Source organism: Dermochelys coriacea, chromosome 12 (assembly GCF_009764565.3).
Source record: "Dermochelys coriacea isolate rDerCor1 chromosome 12, rDerCor1.pri.v4, whole genome shotgun sequence".
In the NCBI taxonomy this organism is placed as follows: Eukaryota; Metazoa; Chordata; order Testudines; family Dermochelyidae; genus Dermochelys; species Dermochelys coriacea.
In genome coordinates this window covers 9,564,327-9,581,342 of record NC_050079.1, presented here as the reverse complement: position 1 = coordinate 9,581,342, position 17,016 = coordinate 9,564,327, and the positions used below count along the sequence as shown (strand labels likewise).

Below are 17,016 nucleotides of genomic sequence, written 5' to 3'. Positions count from 1 at the left end.
CAACTCCTATTCACTTGAATGGAAGCTACCAGTGCTTAGCACCTCTGAAAATCAGGCCACTATTTAGCTCAACACAATCTAATGTATGTTCGCAAATTTGGGATCTGCATTGGCACACGAGAGAGAGCAAAGTATGTTTGACCATAAACAAATACGTGCCTGCCTTCTAGCTGAACAATAGGTTGGCACTTTGACTGTAAACAACAGGTCCCATCTTTTAATGAGTACAGGTTCTTATATTGAGAATCAGAGCGTTGTTCGTTTGGCAGATCAGAAAGGGAGCCTTCAGCAAAGGGATGAACACTTCGTGATAAAAGAGTTTAAAGTCAATCTCACTCATGGTAGAAATGTGGGGGCATCAGCATTTCATGCCTGGTGCCTTCGATGAATAGAAGAGATTATTTAATTTTTTCCTTTTTATGCTTTTTAATGTAAATATGGCACATGCTAGCACCAACCGAGATGAAAACTGGCTTTGTGAGGGTCACATGTTCTCCGGCACATTCTGTCATCATGCTGGCAGTATATCAGATGCTGCAAATTAAAACAAGAGTACCTGCTGAGTACAGAATGCTAGAAGAAAGTCTCTTGCAGTTTTGGAAGCAGTGCAGTTTTGGGGACATAGTCATTCAGAAACTCATTTTCCTGTGCTTTGGGTAACAAACTTTTGGGTTAAATTTTTTGTTGTTTTTGCTAGTCTATCCCCTTCCCCTCTTTGTGTCTTTCCTCCTCTACAAGAGCCCCACTCACCCAGCATTTATTTATTCGGCATATGCAATCTGGTCAAGCCAAAACACAGTGTTCTTATCAATGATGTTCAAGGCAGGAAGATCTCCAGGAAATTGAGTCATTTTGCAGTCCTCAACACTATGTATCATGGTTTGTGGCTGCCCACATTGAGATAATGGATTGTCTCTAAAATGCTACCAAAATTCCACTGCAGCACAAATTCTGGTACAAAACCGGTTTGGAAGGCTCCATTGCCTTTGCAGTAAATCAAACCTGGGTTGACACTGAGTGAGGTCCAAGACAATATAATTATTTGTCACTTTCTCTGTGGATCATGAAGCATATCACATGTCCTTTACCATAAATCCATCACCCAATAAACTTATCCACAACGGGTGATGTGAGGGCAGATGACCATATGGTGCATTAAACAAGTCTTTAATTAGCAGTAGATGTGGCATATCACACAATTTTGTCACGAAATTGCTACACTTTCCTCTCTATGAGCAGTGGGTGAAGCAATATTGTAGAGAACCAGTAACCATGATAGAGGAATAGATTTAAGTGTGCCTGAAGTAATATGCATGGTGGAATTAAGTTGTGTGTTGATCTTCATTGTGTGAGACAAGAGAACCCACTCTGGAGCACAATACTCTGCTGATGAGTAACAGAGTGCTAAGGCTGAAGTGCGTAATGTTTGTGTTTTGGTGCCCCATGTCATTCTGGCCAGTTTTCCAAGCAGGTTGTTGCGTGTTTTGACCTTAGTCACTGTCTTTGTAAGATTGTCACAATATATAAGAAGTCTGTCCAATGTGACCCCTAGATAAACTGGGTGTGAATCATGCTTTATTCGCTGACCATTGAGAACTATGTTCAAGTCTGCCCACTTGTGCATGATGTAAATGGAAGACACTTGATGCAATCTTACTTCCACTTGATACCATAGAATCATAGAATATCAGGGTTGGAAGGGACCTCAGGAGGTCATCTAGTCCAACCCCCTGCTCAAAGCAGGACCAATCCCTAACCAAATCATCCCAGCCAGGGCTTTATCAAGCCTGACCTTAAAAACTTCAAAGGAAGGAGATTCCACCACCTCCCTAGGTAACGCATTCCAGTGCTTCACCACCTCCTTGTGAAAAAGTTTTTCCTAATATCCAACCTAAATCTCCCCCACTGCAACTTGAGACCATTACTCTTCGTTCTGTCATCTGCTACCACTGAGAACAGTCTAGATCCATCCTCTTTGGAACTTCCTTTCAGGTAGTTGAAAGCAGCTATCAAATCCCCCCTCATTCTTCTCTTCCGCAGACTAAACAATCCCAGTTCCCTCAGCCTCTCCTCATAAGTCATGTGTTCCAGTCCCCTAATCATTTTTTTTGCCCTCCACTGGAAACAATAATGGACCATAGCCACCATATTTGCGTTCAGAACACTCTCAAGTATGTCAAAGGAGTGTGACTGAGTGCCGAGGCATATGTCGTCCTCATAGACAAACTTGCGAGACCCAGTAGGTCATCTGAATATAAGTTGAATAACATTGGGGAGGGGGCATTCTTCTGGTGCCTACAAGCACTTGTTCTATCACCAATATGCACCCGGAATTGGCGATTTCTGAAAAACCAGAGCAATCACACATATTAACCAGCTTGGCATGGTTATAAACAATTTCAGCAAAAGGCCCATGCACCAGCCCATTTCGTGTGGCGTGATCAGGTCAAGGAAGACTGAACCAGTCTTCAGCTTATGTTGGAATCCATTTCTGATACAAGTTGTAAGTGCCAGCACTCAATCACATGTACTGTGACTGCAGCGAAAGCCAGCTTGCTCTGGTGCCAGCATGCCTTCCACAGATGGTGAAATTCTTTGCAAAATCAGATGCTTAAGCATCTTAAAGCAGATGCTTAGAAGTGAAATTGGTCTATAACTCGAAGGCAACTGTTGGTCTTTCCCAGGTTTCAGCAAAGCAATGACCTTCGCTGGGCGCCATATTCTAGGCAGTCTGGATTCCCACAGATCTCTGTTGAAAAACTGAACGACTCATTCCTGAGCGTGAGGATCCAATATCAAATAAGATTCTAGCAGTAAGAAACAAAAACAAAGGAGTTTAGTGTTTCTCCTTTCTTTTTCTCCTACTCCTTTGCTGCTGTGATTTTCATTTAGCTGTTGCCATCAGGGTCCAACTGAAACATATGTCCATCAAATTGCTTAATGGGTAGGATAGAGTAGTTCTACATTCGCAGGCAGACTTCATGCATCACCTCCCTGGAAGCTTGGAAAGAAAGTAAATTTGCATGTCAGCTTGGTTACTTTATTTGCAAATATACTACGGATGTGGAGGGTGCCAGATTAATAGCTTTGGAAAATGAAATCCTGTAATTAGTCCAAAACAGGTACAGCATGGTTAACAGCAGGACCACATTTCTCCCTACTGCCCTGCCAATGTGCCTAACTTTGCCCAGTCCGGAGTGTAATGTAGAGAAGCTACTATATTCTGTTTTACACCTGGCTATGCATGGCCCTAGGGGGTTGTTCTGGCAGCTAGATACAGTATCACTGGAATGGAGGGATGCTCCAGCCATATGCATTGCCTCCCAGACACACCACTTGTACTAGCAGCTGGGAAGGGGTGAGGAGCTGGTGCATTGTCCTGTGCCACCAGAGGGAAGTGTCAAGGAGCCTGCTCTACCATGCTGAAGGCAGCTTTGTGTCAAGGGACTGGTGCTAAGGAGACTTGATTAGAGTTACCATACATCTGGGTTTTCCCGGACATGACCTCTGTGTTGGCAGATTTTCAAATAAGAGGAAATGTTCGGGATTTTTCCCTGTGGAGCCAAAGTTGCAGCTCAAAGAGCTGTCTCTGCACCCCGATTGGTCCCTCCCCCGCATCCGCAGCTGCTGGATCCCACCCACCCTAGCCTGCTCCTCCAGGTAAGAGGAGCTGCCGCAGGGCCTCAGAACCCGACCAGGAGGGGTGACAGGGCCAGGGCCTGGATCCCTGCCCTGGGGAGAGGAAGAGCCCCACAGGAAGGAACTGACCAGGCTGGTGCTTCATCTTACCACCTTACCACCATGGCAGGGAGCATGACACTGCTCCCACCTCGAGAGTGAGGCTGCAGGTGTCCCCTCCAGCACCCCCAAACACCCTCTCCCAGTACACACACACACCCTCCACCACCCCCATATACCCTCTCCCAGTACACACACCCTTCCAGCATCCCTCCCTATACACACACACACACACACACACCCCTCCAGCACTCTCCTCTCCCAGTACACACACTCCTCCACCACCCCTCCCAGTACACACACACACACCCTCCACCACCCCCAAATACCCTCTCCCAGTACCCCTCCCTACACACACACACACACACACACATACACCACACCCCTCCAGCACTCTCCTAAAAACCCTCTCCCAGTACACACAGTCCTCCAGCACCCCTCCCAGTACACACACACACCCCAAACACCCTCTCCCAGTACACACACTCCTCCAGCACCCTCCCAGTACACACACACACACACATCCCTCCACACACCCCAAACACCCTCTCCCAGTACTCCAGCACCCCTCCCAGTACACGCACACACACACACACACCCCTCCACCACCACCAAATACTCCCTCCTAGTACACACACACATCCCTCCACCCCCCATCCCTCCTCCCAGTACACACACACCCATCCAGCATCCCCAAATGCCTCCTCCCAATACATATACATACCCTCCCCCCACGCTGGCAGTGTCCTTTATTTGGGAACTTGAAATATGGCAACCCTAGACTTGAGAGGCATGAGAATCAGGCCCTAGATATGACAGATTGTAGTATTTTCTACTGTTCCATTTCCCATTTGTTTGACAAAAGTTTTCTATCATCTCAACACCTAGATGTGTGAAGCTTTCTTGGATGCTGACTTCATGATCTCTCACTCATTCACACCCCTACTAGCTTCTCCATTCCAAGTTTGTAACATTAAATATTTGGCAATTGCACCAGAGACAAAACTAATCTATCTTCAGCCAAGGATGCTGAAAATACACACCTGCTAATTATCAAAAGCCCACAGCCTGCCTTGCACTTTCAGCAAATGAGTTAAAGAATCAGGTTTCTTTAAGCCTAATTGGATTTTCAAGCTATTTTGCTAATATGAATAAAGTCTCTAACTGGGCAATGCAGTACAAAATTCAGATAACAGAAGATGTGTGCACACAACAGAAAGTGTAGTTGCCTGGGTTTAGGTAGCTCAGATGATATCTTGCAACATTTTCCAGGTCAGGTGGGAATATTGTTAATTTCCATGACTAAAAACAGAATTCCTCTCTGTCAATTTGGTAGCCACGTAATGGCCTTCAGCAAAGCATTTTATAAAGCACAATATGAAATGTGGGTAAACACGAGAGCTCAGTGGGCACAATGCTGAGGAAATGAGTCTTCAGATGGAGCAATCAGAGACCACTGAAGACATCATTTTCATTTATACGCCTGTGTACGAGCCCCATATGTAATGTTGTTTTCTTATTGTTGTATGCTAAGGAGATTTCAATAATAATCCAAAAAAAACCAAACCTCTGAGTAAATTATCTCACTATTCTGTATAAAATCGCAGAGATGATCTAAAAATTATATAGAGGGCTATAAAATGAAGTCCAACAGCAAAGATACCAAGAGACACATCATTACACATTTTAAAAAAATTCCGTCTCTTCTTGCCTAATATCCTGAATATTGACAGGGTATTATTTAGGGACTGACAGTGGAATTATTCAACACATTGTAATCATGTGTCTCTCTTTTGGTACTCTTGCCATTGTTCTCTATTTTTAACTAGTGTCTGCTTTTGGGACCATCTGTCAGATGCCTTTGTCATCCCCTATAGAAATCTTGAAATATCAAGGATATAGTGGCTGATCTCAGGGACAATAGCAGGCTGGAAATTGCTCCCTTGACAATTAACTCTGCTCCATGTCTGGTTGTATTCCCTTTTACAGACTAACAACTTCAAGGTGGCAGTAGACTATTATCAAAGTGTTGAAATATCCACAGCGGCCTGGGTGTTTCATTTTATGATATACTAATTTCAGTGCATGGTGCGTGCATTTCAATTACATTCTGGCTAGAATTTGTAAAAGAGCTTAGCTCCCATTTAGGGACCAAAATAAATGGCCAGATTTTGAGCCTGTTGAATGCTGAGTTCTGTTGAAAATTTGACCGTGTCACAATGGGAGGTGTTGGATGTTCAGCACTTCAAAATCTGCTCATTGTTTAGTTGTTTAAGTGTAAGCTGAGCTCTGCTGAAAATCTGGCCTGGATTGTGGGTGCTGAGCAATTGAAAATTTGGCACATGATCTACACAGTATATCACCAGAAAGTATGTATTATGTCTTGAACAGCCTTTCATAGAGATCATTTAAAATATTTGTCAGGTTAATGAATAGGAGGACAGAGAGTGGGCATTTAGTGTGTCTTTGAAGTATTGCGAGTCACTGTTGTCCAAAATTTATTGTATATTCTAGTATTTGCCAACTGGTAGTTCATCTGATTGTCTTTAGTGGACATTCACATCTTCATGAAAACTCTCATCCATCTCTCAAATTGCAGGACAATGCCAACTTCAATATTTTTACTTACAGATTTGTATTCTAATTACCGTGTATTATTCCAAAACAATATATCTGCTTATGGTGCTTCTCTCTAGCTGGTCTTTCCTTAGTTCTGTTCAGGAGTAGCAAATCCTCTTTCAAACATTCTTAATGTTTTCCATGTTGCTCGTTCATTTAGCATGCATTGCTAAAACTTCCTCGGGATGCACAGTGTACATAAATTTGTACAGCTTTGAGAAGTGTTTTAAGTTTTAAAAAAAGTGAATTCTATAATTTGAAGTCTAAAAGTAGGTTAAATGATAATGACTTTGGGCACTTGAGATATTATGCAGCCTATCTTACAAGTTGTTGCACATGGATTCGTGTCCATTGCATCCAGCATTGAACATGCAACTAACCTCAATCTCACTTCAGTGCTTTTCTCTGTTAGTTTCAGTTTATTTTATTATTTTTATTTTTATTTATTTATTCAAAGAGTAGAAAGAGAAAGTTTATAGGATTACATTGAAATATACTGTACATTCTGCCACTTTTAGAAAAGATATGGATTCATAGAGGAAGAAAAAACACATGCATGCATTGTTTATGAATTAAAATAGTCTGTTAGTCTAGAATCACGGACACCAGTCTATTGAATTCGTGCCTTGCGATAAAAAGAGTGTGATAGATTTGCCAGTGACCCCATCCCTGTGCAACTGTGTCCATTGTGCAAACCATTGCTGATTCCCACATTGTTTAATACTTTGTCTCACACTACAATTAACAACCCGCTCTGAGTGGTGGTAATGTCCTTGTCTGTCTGCATTTAACCTCCCAGGTGATTGCAGAACTGGTCACTGACATAAAACACATAGAGCAGATCAAGGAGGAGCATAGGAAAACGAGGGGGCAAGGTTAAAGAATAGTATTTTGTGCTGGGTGAATTGTATGTGTGCTAATACTTTTAAATAGAGATTGAGGTAGTGGAAGAAGAGATGGTCAGACCAGCAGTTCTCAAACTGTGGTCCACAGAACCATTGCTGATAGTGAGAGGAGAGCTGGCAGGTCACATGACTCTGGTCTACATCCTTGTTATCAGGGATCTTGTGGGAGATGTGTGGGAGGTGAGGTGTCCTGCACCACGGCACGTGGGAGGAGAGGAGGCTCGTGTGACTGCAAATGGGAAACAGGGTGTCCACACAACAGTCTGAGACCTGCTCCTTGCAGTGCACTAGTTGAAGAACTCCTGGAGTTGCCAGTATGGGGGGGGGGTAGGGGAAGGAAAGGGGGTTTTGAGGAGACAAAGGATGCTTGGCACAGTGGAAACGGAATGTCATTCCAGGCATAGGATTCAGCTTGAAAAAAGCATGAATGGGAGAATGGGAGGAGAAGATGAAGGGAGCCAAAGGATGGGTTGAAGAGCAGGAAGAGGGGAACTGAGAGAGTATCTGGGCCCCTGTGATGAAATGGGAATATTTTACAATATTTTTGTGAGGCCAGTTTGTGCCTCAGTTTCCCCTATGTGCCTTGGGTGCAAGGGGACTCTTTGATCTCCCCACAGGCTGAGACACATAGGTGTGGGTATTGCCTAGCTGTCTGGGCCTTAGTTTCCATATCAGTGAAACATCTGAGAAGACAATGGCAAATCCAATCCCCAGCACATTGACACCTAGCAACCAACGACCCAGAGGGATATGGATTTCCCCGCTGCTCCTTAGGGAAGCTGAACAGCAATCCCGCAACTCCAGACCAAAAGACTGGAGATATGTGAGGTGGGGGGTAAGAGCTGGCTGCTGGAAGGAGTCAGGGCTCACGCCTGGAGTTTGACAAAAGAGATGAGACAGAGACACAAATAAAGCTTGAACCCAGGGGTTCACTACAGCTTGGCTGAGCTCTGGGCTAACCAGAATGGACTCTGCTTTAACCTTCAGTTCTCTGTGTTACCCTAGGGACTTCCTATGCTGTGTTCCAGTTAATAAATAAATGCTGCTCTTTTGACAATGCTGCGTGAGTGTCACTGCAAATGCTTGGCGAGGTGCATCAATCCCTGAAGAGTGGACAAGTCTCCATCAGGAGTCTGTCTCAGTTGGACTTGCTGAACGGCACTCATGGTGCGAGTGAAGTAGGAGTGCTGCAAGCCTAGAGGTCCAGTCGAAGGAGGCAGTGAAGCTTAACCAGGAGGAAAAGCAAGACCCCCAGTGGGTCTGGCACACTGAAGGAGTTCCTCCTGGAGACCATTCCAAAGTTGGGGCCATAGCACCAATCCTGTGGATCCCTTTAAAAGTGAGAGCAGGGCAGTTGATCTGCATGTGGAAAGAGACCGGGAGGCAGGAGAAGGGGGAGTGACATGTCAGAGCAGCAAGCAGGGGGAGAATACTGTATTGACTGAAAGCTGATGAGATGGAAGAGGAGGTTACAATGATTTTAGTAAGAAAGGACATGGTGTGATCCAGTTTTGGCAGTCGGGGGAAGGAGGAGGGGGAAGATAAAAAACATGGAGAAATGACAAAATTTGTCAGGAGCCTGGGTGTGAGTGGAGGCCAAAGAGAATCCTGGGGCTGAGTGTTCAAGGAGAAGCACAAAAGGGAAGCTCAAGAAGGCATGGCGGGGAGACAACATTTCCCCTCTGCAATAGATAGGAAGAGCCTTTGTATTTGTGAGAGTATGTTAAGAGAACATCCTCAGTAAATCTCTTAAAAGATGCTTTTGAGCAGGGCATTTCCTAGCCACTAATTCAGGTGGGGCTGGGTAGCTTAAAGTGTGTAGGGACGTGGGTTTTACAGCCCTGGAGCCTGAAGCTGTTTGTCCGCAGTACAGGCAATAGCCATGCAGACTTCCCCAGATTACCCCCTCATTGTGCTTCCCCATGGAGTCGTTCAGGCATCAAGTCCACTCAATCCTTGCCGAGTCTGCCACAGAGAGAGCCAATTGCGTGGATCCTTTGCGTGATACGGACGCACAGGACTGGGCAGAGGTCACTTCATTTCACACAGGGCTTTGATGAGGTTTTTGTTATCAACTTAGTTTACGTTGCAAACGACAAATGAAATGGCTGACCTAGGGGTGTGAGTATTCCATTACCAAACCCTGGAGACATCCAGAAATTGAATAATACTTTAGGCAAAAAGCTTACTTAATTTTTGAACATTATTTTTTTCTGTTGCTATCGGGCAAGTACACTGAATCTGTGGGTTGTTCTTTGGTTGGTTGGTTGGTTTTTTATGTACAATATGGCAGTTTTGCTTATTGCCAGTAAGGAGGGGCTTACCAGAAGTGATGTAGTATCATACATTTCTAAATATACTACACAAAGCTCTCAAGTAAGTGAGGCAGGCATTGGTAATTATGTATTCAAAAGAAAGGAGCCTGCAAACTATCAGAAAAAAATGCCAAGTGCTGTGATTCTCTGTGTAGTGTTTCTTCCACATTCGGTCATGGCTCCACTCCTTCTCTAGATTGCAGGAACATCCACCGTATCTGTTTCTCCCCCCTCTCCCCACGTTGCATGGGGCAGGGGTACAGGCTCCAGGGAAACCTAGAGAAATGGGCTGGAGGTGGGAGTGAGAGACCACAGCACTGCAAAACAGAAGGACGAGGTGGAAGGACTTAGAGAACCTCCACCTTCAGCAAAAAAAAAAAAAACAGGTTGATGCTGCTCAGAAATAGCCTTCATGCCACTTGCATCCTCTTCCCTGGAAAGGAGTCCCACTGGATGCTGGGAGGCTGTGGAAGATAATGGTAGTGAGATGGAGGACACAGAGAGAGAGAGTCCAGAGAAACTACGCAAGTGTGGGGGCAAGTGTTGCCCTGCTTTATGTGGCATGTGACAGGGGACTTGGGTCTAGGTTTGTTGACAGCCTGTCTTGTCCATACCTTGACTCACAGCAGGACCTAGTCACTGTCTTTAGCCGGAAAATACAGAGCCATGAGGGATCTCTCAATACCTATCTGGTCTTGTTTTACATTTAAAAAACCTCCAAGCTGTTCAGCTCTGGGATGGCCCAGTAGTCTAGGGCAAGCTGTTGAGCAAGGGGTCTGAGACTTCAGGCTGGCAGGGCCTGGGGGTGCTGTGAAAACACCACACTTGGACCTCCAAGGAAGGCAGCACCTTCTAAACCCATCCCCCTCCAAGGCCCATAGTCAAGCCAACCCTTCCTTCTGGGTATGGTTTCCTCAAGCGTGCTCATCAGTGGTGCATCTGCAGTAAGTCAGCCAGTGCAGGGGCCGAAGAAGCTTGAGAGAGGCGTGTTGCACTCCTTTCCTCAGGCAGAGAGTAAATGGAGATGATCCGAGAAGTGAATCACCCACACGTATGCCAGAAAAGAACATGATTTTACTGGGGCAGGCAGCAAGGCAAAGTCTGCCGGCACGACTCCATTAAACTGGAAGTCGGTCAAAAAGCTGCAGAAATGGCTGTGTAAAAATGTTTCTCATTGGTCGGGTCCCAGAATAGTTATGGAACCTGTCCCCCTCTCTCCTGCAATGCCATTTTATGGACGCTTTTCAGAGGAGGTGGGTACGTGAAGAGAAAGCGATTTGCTTGAAAGCAGCGCTGTGAATATTGCTTATTCTCAACATATTTAACATGACAGGAAAACATTTAGGAGCTGGTGAGTGGGCTCTTGCAATATATGCTAATTGTGACTTGAACGAGTGATGGAATGTGCCTACACTATCACTTCCAAGATGAGTTTACACAACTCCCTTCCATAAACTATGGGGCCAGTGTTAATATTTAGGCACTCTTTCATAGCTGAAGCTCTTGGAATTTGTTCTTCTTGTCCCACAAACTGTGGAAACATTTGTATGCAACATTTCTGACCAACTGTGACCATATTATTCTGCCAGGATGTATCAGTGTAAGGTCCTAAACATGGAATTCAGATGGCTATATTTTATGTAATCAATATTGAAATGAGGTTATTTCTTTGTAATACAGTAGTACCTGGGGAGGACACCAATGAGATGTGCTAGGCATTGTACAAACACATTAGGGAGACCCTGCCTCGATGAATTTACAGTCTAAACAGACAAGACAGACCCAGGATTGGGAGAAAAGTATTCTCCTCCTCCTCATTTTGCAGAAGGGTAACAGGGGCATGCAAAAATTAAGTCATTTGCCCAAGCCAAGGACACACGAAGTCTGTGGCAGAACTGAGAATAGAATCCAGAGTGTCTGAGTCCAGTCCCTTGGCCTAATGACTTTACTTCCCACAGGAAGTAGATCTTTTTTGCTACAGTGTATTCTTTGAAGAGCCAGGCTTCCAAATTGAACATTGTGGGTCAGTAAACTGATGACTACAACAGAGTAAATTGTGAGGAAAAACTTACCATGAATATTTATTAGTTTTCAAATGGGAATGTCAGTTCAACCCATTCAGGTTTTATTTCCTCAACCTTTCGAGTGGTCAAGCTTTACATACTCATGAAAAGCTAATTATGAGCTTGAATATTCTAAGTACTGCATTTGGGATAGTAATTCTTCTATGCATGTTAGTTACTGATGTTATCCAATCGGGGAACAAAAAAAAAAATCCCATGTCCTAGGTTAGTAACCAGTTGGGAACAATTTTTGTAATGTGAATATTAGATATTTTCAATTAACTGTTAACCAGATATTCAGATAGTGGAAAAATTGCAAAAGAATTTCATGAATAAGTTGGAATAGCAAATTGTGACCGGAGGCCCAGGGGAGCCAATTGAGGTCACTCAATTAGGGTGAACTGCAAAGAATGGGGCAGACAATCCTCAAAGCTGGTGGATATTCCAAAACTTAGATTTACCAAGCCAGCACAAAACAGCTTCTATAATATCTCACTGGATACCCAGAAGACAACAACACAGTTCCCTTAAAGTAACCCAGGCCTCCATCCATCGAAGTCAAATATGATAAAGATTACTGAAAATCTTATTCATCATATAAAAAAGTTCTGCCAGTCCCAAAGGATTGGACACATTACCTACAGGTTAATGAATATTCCAGATCTTACCCTTACACGCTTACAGCCAATTCTTATTAACTAAACTAAAATTTATTTAAAAAGAAAAGAGAGAAAGAATTGGTTAAAAGATCAATATACATACAGACATGAGTACAGTTCTTGAGATTCAGATTCATAGCAGAGATAGGGAGCTTTGTAGTTGCAAAGAGTTCTTACAGAATTAGTCCATAGGTTATAGTCCAATGTTTATATCCAGGCTGGTCCAGTGAGAACTGGGATCTCAGTCCTTATGGCTTAGGCTTCCCCTGCATGAAGCATCAAGCAGATCTGAGATAAAAAAGGATTGGGACCCAAACATCTTTATACAGTTTCAGGCCTTCTTGTGACAGCTCAGAGTCCTTCAGCGAACAATAGGCACTCATGGGGACTTTGAAGTGGACCCATTTCCTAAGCATCACCGGTAATTATTCACACAGATTAACATAAGGCAATTGCCTGTTTGTCCACCATTCACAGATGATTTGCTGTACGTTTCAAAGAGAGATGAATTCAGGGATATCTTATGTTTACAGTTCATTTAAATGTTAAGATGTCCTTTTGATCTCTGAATTAACAGAATACAGCATAGATAGGGACTGATTACATTGTTGACCTCTACTAATATATATGTAAAAATACAAACATTATCTCCCCATATGTCTTTAAGGGTTGAATTTGAGTCATTTATCCTGCTGGACGCTTAACTCTTTCTAGCCAAAAAGAAAAGGAGTACTTGTGGCACCTTAGAGACTAACAAATTTATTAGAGCATAAGCTTTCGTGAGCTACAGCTCACTTCATCGGATGCATTTGGTGGAAAAAACAGAGGAGAGATTTATATACACACACCATGGCTTTCTAGCCATGTGTCATATTTCAGGAATATGTCATGAACAGGAAAGAAGGGTGAAATCTGACAAATAATTGAGGGAAAATTATTTATTTTGGCACAACACTGATTTCTCAGTAGCATACAGTACCACGGGTCTGTTCAGAAAATACTTACTCTGCTGTTTCCTGACTTATCAGCAGGCTCTTTTAAAAAAAATAAAATAAATAATCACAACCCGAAACTGTCTCATGACTGTTTTGGGGAATAAGTGTTGAGTTTGTCTCATGGTGTCACATATTATTGATTGATTATCAGTATTCAGACAACTACTTTAATATTTTCACAAATTTTAGCACAAATATTTGTCTATATCAAAAGTTCTGTCATCCATTCCAGGGAGCAGAAATGGTACCAAATTGCTCAGGTGATCAATCATCCACCACCAATAAGAAATGCCCAAGAGTCAAAATATGTGCAGTTTGAACAACCAGTAAGCGAAGAAAGATAGAAGCTATTCAGCAAGCATATATGAATAACGAATGCATTTGCAACTGGAATTGGTTCTGAATGATTTATTAACCAGAAAAAATGGACTGAATTTGTAATGAAAATTATTCAAAATAAATAGTTCAAGAAGCTCTGCTTATCAAGCACATCCTGATATTCAAATAGACTTCTCATTGAAAGCTTATGTTTGCCATCAGCAGAGTTAAGCATGTGTGTATAATTGCGCTCATTTCATAAATCACCATTTAGATGCATGTTTTGGGACAATAACACAAATGTAACTAATTGAACTGGGTTCAGTGATTCTAATAAAAGACTTTGAGCCCTAAAAGTGAATTCTGGATCCATTTATTTTAATCTTTTTCCATTCTCTGTGTACCTAATAGAGATTTTTTTTTCTTCATCTCACATACAGTTTACAGCTTCTTGCAATGATTCATAAAAGCCACATGACTTTCATGACCTTCATATAAGCCCCATATAATATAAAGGAATACACATGTCCTATGTGCTAGTTAAGGCTTCTTTTTTGAAATGTGTGTGTCCCTAGAGATGATTTAAATGTTAAATTCCCCACCATAGCTGATGTAATATTGCTTCTTGTAAACATTTTAAACTAGCCATCCCAGAGGTCTGCTCTTCGAGGAAGTGGGGAAAAGCCCATAATGCACCTGGTCTGTTGTGGCGGGTTTGCACATAGGGGGAGACAGAAGGAATTCCTTCCTGTTTTCTGTAGCAACTAGTGCATCTCTTGCTTGTTTTGATCGAGCCCAAGTTTTCTGAACTTAAGGACACTCTGTAAGATCCATCTCTCTTTTCTCAAGCTTCTGCTTGGAAGATGAGGGGCAGAGAGGTGGGGAGGCTGACTTTCAGTTCATTTGGTTGGATGAGCCCATTTTTTCTTTTATACCTCCGTCCCTAAGAGTTGTATGTGGTGGTCATTGGTGTGTGTGCCCTGAAACTTCTGCAATATCAAAAGATAAAGGTGGGATTTTCAAAAGTGCTCAGCCCTGGCCTAACACTGCTCCCAGTCAATGGGAGTGTACTATAGACTTCAAAGGGAGCAGAGTTAGATTGCTGCTGTGCACTTGTGAAAATACTGTAATTCACTGGACACTGAATTTGTAGCCAGATAGAGGAAACAAGAAGCTTTTTATTTGCTGAGGTCCTGTCCTATGACCGTTCAGCAGGGAATGTCATGGCAAATGCCGTAAAACCTCAGCGTTATGAACACCAGAGTTACTAACTGATCAGTCAACCACACATCTCATTTGGAACTGGAAGTACAGAATCCAGCAGCGGAGATGGCCAAAAAAAAAGAGAAAGAAAAAGCAAATACAGTACAGTGTTAATGTAAACTACTAAAAACATAAAGGGAAAGTTTAAAAAAAAAAGATTTGACAAGGTAAAGAAACTTTCTGTGCTTGTTGCATTTAAATTAGGATGGTTAAAAACAGCATTTTTCTTCTGCATAGTAAATTTCAAAGCTGTACCAAGTCAATGTTCATATGTAAACTTTTGAAAGAACAACCATAGCGTTTTGCTCGGAGTTATGGACATTTCAGAGTTACAAAAAACCTCTATTCCCAAGGTGCTCATAGCTCTGAGGTTATACTGTGTTTGAAACATATTTTTCTGAATAGAGGGAGGTGACAGGTTACCTAGAGTGTGTTCTATTATCGTCTCTTTAATTATCTGTATGTTCTTGAATTGCAGACACTACCACAGTAAATCTGGCCATGGTGTAATGGATACCTGGTATGACAACCCTGTGCCTAGTTATTCCCCCAATAACAGAATCATGACCAAGGAGCACAGGAAAAGCTTCCAGACTGGTGAGTATTTTATATGTTCTTTGCATTTTGAGACTCTGTCGTATGGGCCTTTGAAGGTCGGACTCACTGCTAACCCACCTCTTCGTGGCTGGGAATAGTGTAGGCATTTCTCTGCTTGTTACAGGCATCCCACACAACAGAGTCATAAAAGTCCTCCCCCATAAAATTCAAAGAGCTTGGGCTTGGATCAATGCTCATATTTTTAGTGTTGATTTAGAAGCTGAATTAAAGGCTTGGCATCCATAATCTATAACTGATTTTATTAATGTCCTCAGGGCTGGCTCCAGGCACCAGCATTCCAAGCAGGTGCTTGGGGCGGCATTGAGAATGGGGCGGCAGTCCGTGTCCCGTGGCGGCAATTCGGCGGCGACTGCTTGGGGTGGCAATATTGGTAGAGCTGCCCCTGAATGTCCTATACAGCACCAGCAATGTGTTCTTATCTGCACCCCATTTGTTCCCAGCAATACTTTTAAACAAATGCATCCTATCTTTACATTTAGTCATGATATTATCTAGATGAGCCTTCTAAGTTAGTTTATCAAACATAACTCCTAAGAAAGTAAAATTTTGAACTATCTGTATTTTTTCTGCATAAAGGTTCCATTCTTCCCCAATCATCTTTCTTGTGAAGATTTGTTTTAGCCAGTGAGAACTTAAATCCCCAAGTATCTCCCCATTCTGAAATCACCCTGAGCACTTCCTGGGTTCTCTCCACAACTATGTTAAGTCTTCTGTGTTCAGCCTGTATAGCACAGTCAACCGCAAATAGAGCAATACCTATTCCTGCCCGTATACTCTCTGGGAGATTATTAATCATAATGTAAAACAGGGCAGGGCTGATAACACTCGCCTGTGGAGTGCCATTAATAAGTTTATATATAAGGTTAACATTCTGTCACAGGTACTTTTCATAAAAATCAGGGACAGATCATGGGCAATAAACAAAAAGTCACAGAATCCCGTGACCTGTTGCTGACTTTCACTAAAAATACCCTGGAGGAGAACTGATTTAAACCCAGCTGCTGCTTTGGCGGCCTGGGGACTGAGGCTCCAGCAGTCAGGCTGCCCACCAGCTGCTCCATCATTTCTGGGGTTGACAGCTGCTCCAACCCTGCCCCGGAAGAAGTCCCAGAGATCCCAGAAAGCCACAGAATCCGTGAGCTCCATGACACAATTGTACCTTTATTTATAAATATTCAGTGTATTGCAATTGCCAGATTCTATCACATAAGAAATATCTTATGCACCAGAACATTCTTCCTTTTATTCCAATTGTGGCTGGTTTATACAGCAAGTCTTCCCTCCATGGCATGTCATATGCTTTTTCAGTGTCCAGAAAGACAGCTACCATAAACCCTCTGTTCCTTGTGGTTTTTTGTATTTCTGTTTCTGATCTTACAATATGATCAACTGTGCACCTACCTTTCCTGAAACCCTTTGCACAGTTTACAATTTCAAGAATGCTACGAATCTCTCATTTATCACTCTTTCCATAATTTTGTCCACACTTGCTTCCTTTCTGCCAGTAGTATTCCTTTTCTCTG

The 17,016-nt window shown here is 42.9% G+C and overlaps 1 protein-coding gene across 3 annotated transcripts in view; it reads left to right on the top strand.

Annotated features, from left to right (window-relative positions):
• Positions 1–17,016, top strand: part of NECAB2 (N-terminal EF-hand calcium binding protein 2) — a 394,502-nt gene that overhangs the window by 321,744 nt on the left and 55,742 nt on the right. For all 3 annotated transcript variants that reach the window (XM_043495046.1, XM_038368806.1, XM_038368807.2), the window contains one exon: positions 15,354–15,472. In XM_043495046.1, coding sequence (XP_043350981.1) covers positions 15,354–15,472 — 119 coding nt within the window. The remainder of the gene's footprint in view (positions 1–15,353; positions 15,473–17,016) is intronic.